This window comes from Lycium barbarum, chromosome 2, assembly GCF_019175385.1.
Source record: "Lycium barbarum isolate Lr01 chromosome 2, ASM1917538v2, whole genome shotgun sequence".
NCBI classification, from domain to species: domain Eukaryota; kingdom Viridiplantae; phylum Streptophyta; class Magnoliopsida; order Solanales; family Solanaceae; genus Lycium; species Lycium barbarum.
In genome coordinates, this window is record NC_083338.1 from 149,156,595 (window position 1) to 149,167,596 (window position 11,002).

Consider the following 11,002-nt stretch of genomic DNA (forward strand, 5'->3'; position numbering starts at 1 on the left):
TGATTTTCTCTTGGGAATCTGTCGAATCAACCACGTTAAGGAAAAACTTTTAAGGGCAAACTTAAGTTATTTCATGGTAATTGGAGTAGTGCTAGTGTTTAAATAAGAATTTATGTAAAAAGGAAGTTCCAAATTAGAAAATGTACTTTTTCTCCTCAAATTGTTAAACGTGAAACCTCCGAAGTTCCTTGCGGTATAGGTTGAAAAAAAATGTTTCCTCGAAAAGCTACTCTATTAAAGATGCAAAAATTAGTCAATTTTTCATTTTTTCTATTTTATTGAAAAAGGTTCTAAACACTTGGGATTACCATTTCTGTAAGTATCAAAATTTCTTTGAGATGCCATAAATTCATGTTTTTCAGGTTTATGTAACTTCATTAACGGTTAATGATAGAACTTAAATCCATAAGTCGCAAGAACAAAGACAAAGCATTAGCCAATATTCTCCAACATAGTAGATTTTGATCGCCTTGTTCAATCACAACTAACAAGCAAGGCAACTTGTGGAATCTAATGAGGACATTATCATGACAAATATTTAGAAAATACACTAGAATATAATTAACACCATTTTTGCAAAGAACATCTATGGAGGAAAATTATGTTGATGACATTCTCGTCGTCGATATAATCACAATCATTTCAACAAAACTAATAATATTAATAAGTGACATTAGATTTAGCCCTCTACAAGCTTTCTACAAACACCTTTTTAATAGCCTGGCCTTATACATGTGGATATAAAAAAAAATCATTGAAATGTTGTGAGTTCCGATAATATGCCCAAAAGAAAGGTTCCTATAGTGTTGCTTTGATATTATCTTTCATGTATCAACAAACAAAGTTTTGATGTTAGTAGCTTGCTAAGTATGTTTTCAGTAGTAATCTCCCCGGATGAATTGATTCAGTTGCTTCACTTCTCCAGTTTGTTGATCCACCACTGCTTTGACAATATCTACAACAGATATCATGCCTAGCACCTTCCCATCGATCACTGGAACATGTCGTATGTGATGATCTGTAATTATAAAACATTAATTTTAATTTCCTGCGAATCATGAGCAAATTCATGAGTTTAAACTAGGAGTAATACTTACGACTCATGAGCTGCATTGCTTGAAGAATATTTGTATCAGATGTAACTGTTATCAGCTTGCTCTGTTGCAAAGGTAGTAATATTTAGCAGAAAACATAAATGATATGGACAAATAAGCTAAGAAGACAATATCCACGGTACCTGCTCGGTCATAATATCTCCCACTCTCGTGTATTTAGTTGATCTATCCTGTACAATTACCTTGCGCAGATAGTCTGTTCTCTTCCATAAAATTCACACAACTTTTGGTTAAGAAACTGTTTGGTGCATAGATGATATGAATAAGTTCCAACATTTACCTAATCGAGCAAAAATGTTTACTGCTACACAAATTGTGTAATAGAAAGCTTTTGTTAAGAAGTTGTTTGGTGTGTCGATGGATAAGTTCAATATTTATACGTAGCTTGAATTACCTCTTTCAGTTATAATTCCAGCTATCAGTTTTTTCTCTCCAGGCTTTAGAACCACCAAAGATCCGATGTTGTTTGCTGTCATCTACAAATTTGTCACCATCGTCATATTAACATTGCTATTTGTATGTCTTATCACAAAATGGACATATTAACATCTACTTACTTGTTTAACAGCATCATATGCTGTGTCATTTGTCCGACAACAAAGCCATGAGCTACCTTTTTCTTCATCCTTTATCATTAACACATCAGCAACTGTTGTATTTTCTAACCCTTTTTGCTGCATCGTGGAAGACTCCGGTACCATTATGTCATTATCTTCCTTTCTCTGCACCGTGGGGAAGGAGATGACACGTCCAAATCTTGCAAATGATTTGTTCATCTCACTCATGCTTTTGAATTGTGGGTGCTGTAAAATTGTAACCTTGACCTTTTCATGGCATGATCTGAGCATGCGCATAAGACCTTGCATTGTGTTCCTGTAATTATGGTACAAAAACTATCATAATATCAAACACTTATAAATCATTTTTCTGTATCTTGTAACTGTTGAGATGTTAGTGATAACCAGTAAATGCATCAGAGTGCACTTATGTGGTAAATGAACATGCAACTGCAAATATTTGCCATGATCGATGTTCTATAGCCGTCTTTTTAAAGAATAAAATAAATGCTTTTATGCTTGCCATTTTGTGTCATCACAATGAATGTCTGGACATTAAGATCTGTTCTGTAGAATATGAAGTGTCAAAGTAGTTCTCAGTGCTCATGAAGTAGTAGAGAAATTGAAGAACTTACCTAAGAGGAGGAAAAAATATCTTCAACTGGGCAATTTTGTCTCAGGCACAAGGACAAGTACTGTCCTTCCGTTACTTATATGAATTCCCTTTTTTTGTTCTTTTCTTGAGCTACTAAATCAGGAAAGATCATGTCTGTTAACGTGAATTATGCTTCTAATGCTTTGCTTCTTGTAGAGGCCATCAAGTATTTAATAGGAACATAGCTTTTTGATAGCTACTTTCACATTTTAGCTTAGTTTCCACTTTTCCCCTTTTCCTTTGCCTCCAGTTGAGATATTCTTTGACAAGGAAATAAACAATTTCTCTTCACATTGGCTGTCTTTTGTGTCAAGAGTTGAAGTTCATTGTCTTCTTGTGGTGTTGCTGTGAGATTCAAGTCACATCGAGGAAATAATATTCATGAAAAATGTTCTGAAAGATTCACATTGTAAAGTTGAACAATGGGCCCAAACCACTTTTAAGTGGATTATGCTGATGCACAAAGATAATAAACAAACTGAGATGCTAACCTCAATCATAAGGCAAATAAACAACATTATATAGAGAGAAAGGTTGCCTGCAGAGAGAGGAAAAGAAGCAAAAGGTGAAGGTGAGAAGGCAAGTATAGACATTCTAAAGTGTGAAATGTTCCAAGGTATCAAAAGCAAACCTTTATAATGTGATGCTTGTTGCTGGTTGCATATCATCATCAGACAATTGAACAACAAATTTCCATTTGCTTCATAAGTTTTGTTCTTGTAAAATGGAAAGAAGATCAACATTCCGCTTTCGCCTTCCTTGGTCACAACCTGCATCTGAACCTGAACCTGCAAGCAAACCATCCACTCAGCCTAATACCAAAACTGGTCCTAAGCGCACAACAACTCGTCAAGTGACGAGAACACGAACTGCTTCACAGCTCTCCAGCAGCACTACACCCAAATCTAGCCCGTCCTCCAGTCCTACAACTGAAAACTCAACTGGCAAGCAGCCACCAAGTACCACCGCAAGCACAAAATCCAGAAAGCCTTCTTCACCCCCTCAACCTTCAGCTGAAAGCAAAGCTCCTATCCAGTCCATTACAAATACAAGCCCTTTACCTGAAAGTACCTCAGTTCCTCCTCAACCTTCAACTGAAAGTAAAACACCTATCCAGTCTACCGCAACAAACACAAGCCCTTCACTTGAAACTAAGCAAGTTCCTCCTCAATCTTCATCTGAAACCAAAGCGCCTGTCCAATCCTCTACCACAGACTCTAAACCCACAAATGCTCCAGCTAGCCCGAAATCTGAAACTCAAACCCCCACCACTACTATCACCACCACCCCTACATCCACAATAGCTCAGAGCCCACAATCTAATAATCCTTCAGAAATTGCTCCCACCAAAACTGAGTCTCAACCTTTGATGCCATCCTCTACCACAGACTCTAAACCCACAAATGCTCCAGCTAGCCCGAAATCTGAAACTCAAACCCCCACCACTACTATCACCACCACCCCTACATCCACAATAGCTCAGAGCCCACAATCTAATAATCCTTCAGAAATTGCTTCCACCAAAACTGAGTCTCAACCCTTGATACCATCTCAAGAACAGCAAGGCATCACTTCTCAACCAGGCTCACCATCTGATGTGGAAACTAAGTCCAATGCGTCTCAGTCTCCATCTCGATCCCCGCCTCATCCAGCTTCTCAATCACAGGAAACGAGTCCAAAATCCTCTCCATCACGCAAGGGTCCTCAGGTCCTTCCAACTGACCAACTTACACCAAAGGCAGCTCGCCCTGCGAGCCAGACTTCTTCAAATCTTCCACTTGGTATAACCTCCCAAGGTCAACCAAAGGATCAGACAATTGCTCAGCCAATATCTCGACCGAAACAATCACAAGAGAGCTCAGAGACTTCTTTCAAATCTACTGAAAAAGAACCAATGCCCGCAACAGCTGGGCCTCAATCAGAACAAATGGAGCTTCCCAAGAAAGAGGCCATATCCAACACATTCCCTGAAGCAAAAGATAAGTCACCTGAAAAGGTAATACAACCCTCAGAACTCTCAGAGGTGAGATCCACTAGAGGTATTACAGAAGGACCATCCAAGACATCAGATACTTCAAGAATCATTGGTGAACCTAAGACGGACAGACTGTTGGAGACAGACACCCCCGAAACTAAAGAAGTGAAGAAAGTTGTGCAAGAGACCAGGGATAAAATCTATGGTGTAGGAGAAAAGGTTGGTGGTTCTCTGACATCCAAAGAGCAGCCAAACATTGTGTTTCAATCAAAGCAAGCATATACAGAGAAGCAAGCCAATTATGATGACGACCAAATTCAGGTGAACCGTGTCTCTAATGGGAAACAGACAAGCAAAATTTCATCTCAGCTAAAGAACAAAATAGCTGCCAGTGGAAGTAAGGAAACTGCAGTTTCCGCTGAACAGGAGATAACCCTTAACAAAGAGGTAAAAGATAACATCTCAAAATTTATTCATAGGATGGCAGTTGGAGATGGAAAGCAAAATTTGGGAGAAACACCGGTGAGTGTGATCACCCTTGCAGGTGATAATAGAGGAGCATCTATGCAACTTGGTTCTCACTCATCCAGAAAAGGAAGAGTGATTCGCATTAACAGAGGCTACAAACTGAACGCAGATGAAAGTGCCGATGCAACCACGGATGCAGAGGGGAATTCGGAGCGAAGACAACCAAACGATGCAAGGACCCTAAAAGATCAAGAAATAGAGGCATACTTAAACTGCAATGTGCAGGGCCTCAACAACTCAATTACATTTGACAGTTCCGTTGAGGGAAAAAATCCAGGTATACATATGTTGTTCCCCCGTATGCCTTCAGAACCTATAAAATCCAGTGAGGGAACTGGAGTGTTTGAAGCACACAAGGCTGAATTTAATGTTACCCCTGCCCAGAAACATACATACGAGCCAACAATCAGAAGAAGATGTCTCGAAGGCCTTTTCTTTGAACCAAATGATTCTGATTCAGATAACCCTGAAGAACCTTGGCAACATGGTCACCATGTTGGTGGTATGGAGAAGAGAGAGAACGAGATAGATATTCTTTGAATACTACTGCCGTAATGCATGTAATTGATAAAAGTTGAGAAATCCCTATGTACATATTCAAATATATCTGCTTAAAAAATCCTTATGTGCATATTCAAATGATATATAAAGCATGAAAGTCATAAGATGTTGTTCTCTGCCGCCTGTTTTTATGCGCAAATATAGGCCAAAGTCTCATGTAGAGAGAAATATAGGAGAAGAAACTACAAAGAAATAATTAAGAATGGAGAAGAGAGAAAGAAAGGACTCTGTAAGTCAAAGGCAATGCTAAATCTTGCAAACGGACACAATGTTAGAAGAAGTTCAACATGCTAAGAATACAACACAATTGCCACTTTTGCAGGCAAAACACTGCATGCAACTTGAAAGCATATCACCCAAATTCCTACAGAGAACATCCTACAACCTGCATATTGACCCTCCCTTTGGAGAGGACTAAAAAAGATGCATGTACAATTAACTTGGAAGACAAAAGCACAAAATGGCATGTTAGCCAAAACCAATAAGTGAGGCTACTTGCAAGCAGGTTTGGCGTCAAGGCTACTTAAGCAGATTGCAAATGCTTGAAATGCCTATAGGGGTAGTGGTAATCCATGGTGAAAACGTCTTTCCCTATCTTCCCAAATTGTAGGATTACTTTTTCTTGTTCTGTCATAGGGACACTATGGGATAGGCCTCTATTTGTTGGATTACGTCAAGTAGCAGCTCAGGTGGAAAATTTGCCCAGGGGCTCTGTTGAACCATTGTACATGTAAAGGGTGTTAATTGCTCAGGCGTGACATATGACCTGGCACGGCTTAGTACACACTTCCCCTCAGCTTGCTTTTTCAATTTGTTATCAAGACCATCTCCTACTCCTTTAAGCTCATGAATAAATGATTTCAGTGCCATTGCCTTCCCTCGACAACTCGTTTGCTGTCTAATAATCATGGAATCAGATTCATAAAGAAGAACACATTAAACAAGTTATGTTGAACTAACAAAAGGAACATCAAAGTCTACATCTCAGACTATTGAATAAGCAAAAGAGTTGCCTCCAATTTTAGCACCATTATACATTAAGCTTAGTTCTCAACAAAGAAGCTTGTCACACTCCTCACCGGGGGCGGAGCTAGATGGTGGCGAGGGGTTTCATCCAAACAACCTTCACCGGAAAATTACATTATATATGTAGGGCTAAATTTGAGTTTTACGTTTATATATCTTATAATGAACCCCCTTGATACAATTAAGAGGCCTGGTTTGATGGTTGAGGGGGTTCAAAAGTTCGTCAATGTCTCACTGGTTCGAATCACACTGCACTTGCTTAAGCATTTTTTCGATTTTTACTTTGTACACTTAAGTATTATTTTATTTTTTTATTGGATGTTGAATATGTATTATAATATTAGTAATTTAATTATTACACCTTTTCAAGAATCTTTACGTTTTTCAAAGTAATATATGATTGAAGGGACATTTATTACTAAAACACACCGGGTTTTGCCTTTTAAATCAAACGTTTATGAGAAAATGTGCTACGAATTTTAGATAGGGAGAATGTTTAAAGTTCGAATCACACTGCACTTGCTTAAGCATTTTTTCGATTTTTACTTTGTACACTTAAGTATTATTTTATTTTTTTATTGGATGTTGAATATGTATTATAATATTAGTAATTTAATTATTACACCTTTTCAAGAATCTTTATGTTTTTCAAAGTAATATATGATTGAAGGAACATTTATTACTAAAACACACCGGGTTTTGCCTTTTAAATCAAACGTTTATGAGAAAATGTGCTACGAATTTTAGATAGGGAGAATGTTTAAATATCTCTAAACAAAAAGATTCAGCATTTTGATTGCAAATTTCTTCCACAATTCTCACAACAACCAAACAAAAAGTGAGAAGAAAAAGCCTCCAATTTGCTCCAAATGCAGAGGGATTCAAATACCTAATTATTAGACGCAAACAGCGCACAATAATAATTTTAGCGCCTTCATGAAATACAAAGCCTAAGATTACTTCATAATAAATTATACCAAGAAATGCCAAATTTACCATTCTCAAGTTTCAGCTTTTATTAATGGGGTCATTCGCACAAAATGCCCTCACTCGGAGTGGTCTTTAATGTTGGTCCCTCAAATAGCTGGTCATTAATTTTTGTCCTTCGGTACTTCAAGTGGCCGAAAATACCCCTGAGATTTTGGGTTCGAACTCCAACAGAGTATAAAAAATAAATTCGCTAGATAGAATTTCGTAGCAAATTAGGCTTATTTGGGCAAAAGTTAAGTCTTCTGTAGAATTCCAGCAGAGCAAAAAATATATATTCTTAAGGCATAACTTTATCCCTTGTCCGGCATAACATTTGTCTTAGGCATAACTTAGAACTACAAAGTTATGTCTTATAAGACCTAACTTGGAACTACAACATAACTAAGTTAGGCCTTATAAGACCTAACTTTCGTGAAACCTTGCCTTGCGATTTTTTTTTTTTTTACTGAACTGGGGTTCAAATCCAGAACCTCGGGGTATTTTCGACCACTTTTTTAGGCGGCAAAATTAAAGACCAGCAATTTGAGAGGCAAAAATTAAAGACCAGCGCGTTTGAAGGGAAATCCGCTTAAAAAAAAAGTTATTATTGTACTTTCATGGTGTTGGACCTCTGATTTATTTTATACTAGCAAAACTAGCCCGCGCTTTGCGCGGTCGTAAGAGAAAATTAAAATGTTTTTATTAACTATTCTTTAAAAAATTATATCTTTCATGAACTAATATAACTGATAAATGGACCTTCCACAACTGACAAAATAAACTGACAATTCATTGTTTCTAGTTTCTCCTTATGACATTAAGTTTTAGATCAAGAAATGAATGGACATAATGACTGAGATTTGGATGATTAAGATTAAAACCCGCATTAAGTGCAAATAAATGAAGTCTTAGTACAGAGAAAAATCGACGAAAGATTCCGTAATTACAATATTTATTTTGGGATAATTGATACAAGAATTCCATAATAGTCTATAAGTTAAAATATGATCTTTAAAAAATTGTAAGTGAAACCCAAAACTTCAAATTCAAGACCTCTAGCTTCATCTAAATAAAACAATCCTCCATCTTACTATCAGCAGAAAGGTAATGCAGGGCATTTGTCTTCAACAACTGACAACAAAATACGAGTATATATCAAGCAAATAACATCGTTCAACCTTTCAAAATAGAAGTTTTGTAGATACACTCTTTTATCATATAAAGAGAAATATTATGTGAAACGTAATGTAACATACATATTATACTATTCAAATTTATGAAAACACTTGTAAATGACTATGAAAAACATAACTATTCAACACATATATAGTATTTTCTCTACTAATGAAAGCTTTGAGGATTTTTGTTTCAATCACCATTTCCTTCTCTGAGCCATTTTAGTTTCGCTGTCTTGTTGGTTCAAAATTCAATAACAATCACAATTTCCCGCCTTCTCACCACGGTAACTATCCATAGGAAGAGGAGCAGCATCCACTGCATGGCCGGTCATATATATATATATATTGATTGGACATAATTTTGGCATTGTTGTGGCCGGAATTGAACTTCCCATTATATCATGAGCTACAAGACAGTAAAGTAAAGTTTCATGATAGCAGATACTTCCATCTCCTCGTGCTATAATTTCCTGTGGAACTAACAATATCCAACTCAAAGTTCCAAGAGAAGAGAAAGATGCCATGTTCGCATGATCAGAAATCTTAATAGCATTGCGTCATTCAAAACACATTCATACTATTCACAAGAAGGGTGCACCGCTTTGTCCCTAAATTTATATGTTTTCAGTAGTTACTAAACTCGGGAAACAAATATCTGTTGAAATTTGAAATAGAACCAGTATAATTTATACTCTCATAGTCGGCATACTTTTCAATCCAATTTTTTTTTTATGGAAATTCACAATTTAGTGGTCCATTAGCCAGCTTGAACCTTGGAGCGAGTTAATCCGTTCTTGAGAAGCAGAAAGATTAATTCTGATTAGGTTGAGGCCAATTAAAGAAGGAAAATAATAGTAATTTGAAAATGGTATTTCCACAGAATGTTATCGATCTAAGATATTTTTTCTATGTTTCTGTTAGTGCGCTTCTTCGTTAATAAATCATGATTATCTAAATTGTAAAGAATGAAGAAATGAAGAAACACACATTAAATAATTAATTAAGTTTTAAGCTATCACAATATATATCCACCAAACTGAATCATCAGAATCACGCATGAATTAACATTTCATGCAAACATACTATATTTTTACAACTGATTTTAGTCTAACTATCGAGTATAATTGAAAACTAATGTATCCATCACAATTACACACGGAAAACTTTTGAAGTTATCTTTAGTAAATGAATATACCTGGAGTCATTAGCTTCTCTATTTTGCTCAATTATGAATGAAAGAGAGAGATACGTTATTCTTGTCAACATAACATATAACTTTTTACTCCCAACTCTAATCACCTTAAAACTTATGTCACACCTAGCACAATCAGATAAGAAATATTATTCAGAATAAAAAGCAAACCAAATTATAATTTTGGAGTATTAGAAAGTCTACCTTATTTGTTTGGAGTATTAGTCCTGGCTAGTTTTCCAAAAATCCCTCATAGCCTTATTGAAGCATGACTCTTGTAGCCTTTTTTCCTGTGCAAAAATCTAGCCTTTTTTTCCTCGTTAGGATTCATACCATAAGCGAGACCTAAGAAGCAAAAGGGAAAAGGCGAGAAAAGAAAAGCTTAAAGAATACCCAAGAAAGGATTAAAATTTCTCTTGCTTTACACCAAAAAAACTCTAAACTAAAAAATTAAACTCAAATATAATACTCAGAAAGTAGTCCGAAAAAGTTGAGCTATTGACATTGCCGAATTCCAATTGTTTAATCACAGGGGAACACAAAAAACACTTAAATTTTTGGTTCGCAATCCATAGCTATAGATTATTTAAGTACTATTCTTTTGTGCACAAAAATATACACAATGTTACTTTTAAAGAATACAAAGATGAAAGAAGGTTAACAATTATTCAATTTACATAATCGAGATAAATGAGCAAGAAAATCCAAATGAAACATGCACATAAACAACTGAAAAAATCAGGAAAAGAATGCCGATATGAAACAAACATACCTTACAAATGAGAATAATGTGGAAGAAGAACAATTCAGGTAAAGGAACAATTGCGAGCAATAAAATTGTAGTACATAAGGCCTGGAACAATTTAATGATACATAATAGTAATAACCCAAGGAGAACAAAAAGAGACACAAAAATGTAACTATTGAAGAAGTTGGGAAGCAGTGTATGCCATATATTTGTTGATTCTGTCACATTATAATTTGATTAAGAAACTTCCACGAAAGTGGTTAGTTCGTGTATTTTAAGGAGGAAGATATTAGATATATAGCCGATTTGACACTTTAATAGTACCCAAAAAAATATTCTGGAACACACAAAGGCAGTAATTTAATATGATACATGAAATCAAGCACCAACCAAACATGAAGTTGTGTACCTTCGTATATATTTCACAGACGTCAAATTATTCTCCTCTATTGATTTCTTTTTTGCCTTGGCGGCCAGTGGAATTGAAAACCTTGAGCT

At 36.0% G+C, this 11,002-nt stretch overlaps 1 protein-coding gene and 1 long non-coding RNA gene across 5 annotated transcripts; both read right to left on the bottom strand.

Annotated features, from left to right (window-relative positions):
- Positions 1-587: 587 nt before the first annotated feature.
- On the bottom strand, positions 588-3,097 carry LOC132628035 (CBS domain-containing protein CBSX3, mitochondrial). 4 transcript variants are annotated; one of them, XM_060343720.1, is made up of 8 exons: positions 2,959-3,097; positions 2,819-2,865; positions 2,308-2,672; positions 1,673-1,988; positions 1,510-1,591; positions 1,238-1,311; positions 1,098-1,158; positions 588-1,018 (listed from the first exon to the last, which is right to left on the bottom strand). In XM_060343720.1, exons 4-8 carry the CDS (start codon positions 1,979-1,981, stop codon positions 876-878), a joined length of 669 nt encoding a protein of 222 aa, XP_060199703.1. In that variant the 5' UTR covers positions 1,982-1,988; positions 2,308-2,672; positions 2,819-2,865; positions 2,959-3,097; the 3' UTR covers positions 588-875. The 4 variants fall into 4 exon arrangements, with proteins under 4 accessions (XP_060199703.1, XP_060199704.1, XP_060199706.1 ...); XM_060343721.1 differs by having other exon boundaries at positions 2,308-2,720; XM_060343723.1 differs by lacking the exon at positions 2,308-2,672.
- A 5,446-nt stretch (positions 3,098-8,543) lies between these two features.
- LOC132623646 (uncharacterized) lies at positions 8,544-10,664 on the bottom strand. Its single transcript, XR_009576314.1, has 3 exons — positions 10,529-10,664; positions 9,961-10,101; positions 8,544-9,870 (listed from the first exon to the last, which is right to left on the bottom strand). It is a non-coding gene; the product is annotated as an uncharacterized LOC132623646 (long non-coding RNA).
- Between the last annotated feature and the right edge of the window lie 338 nt (positions 10,665-11,002).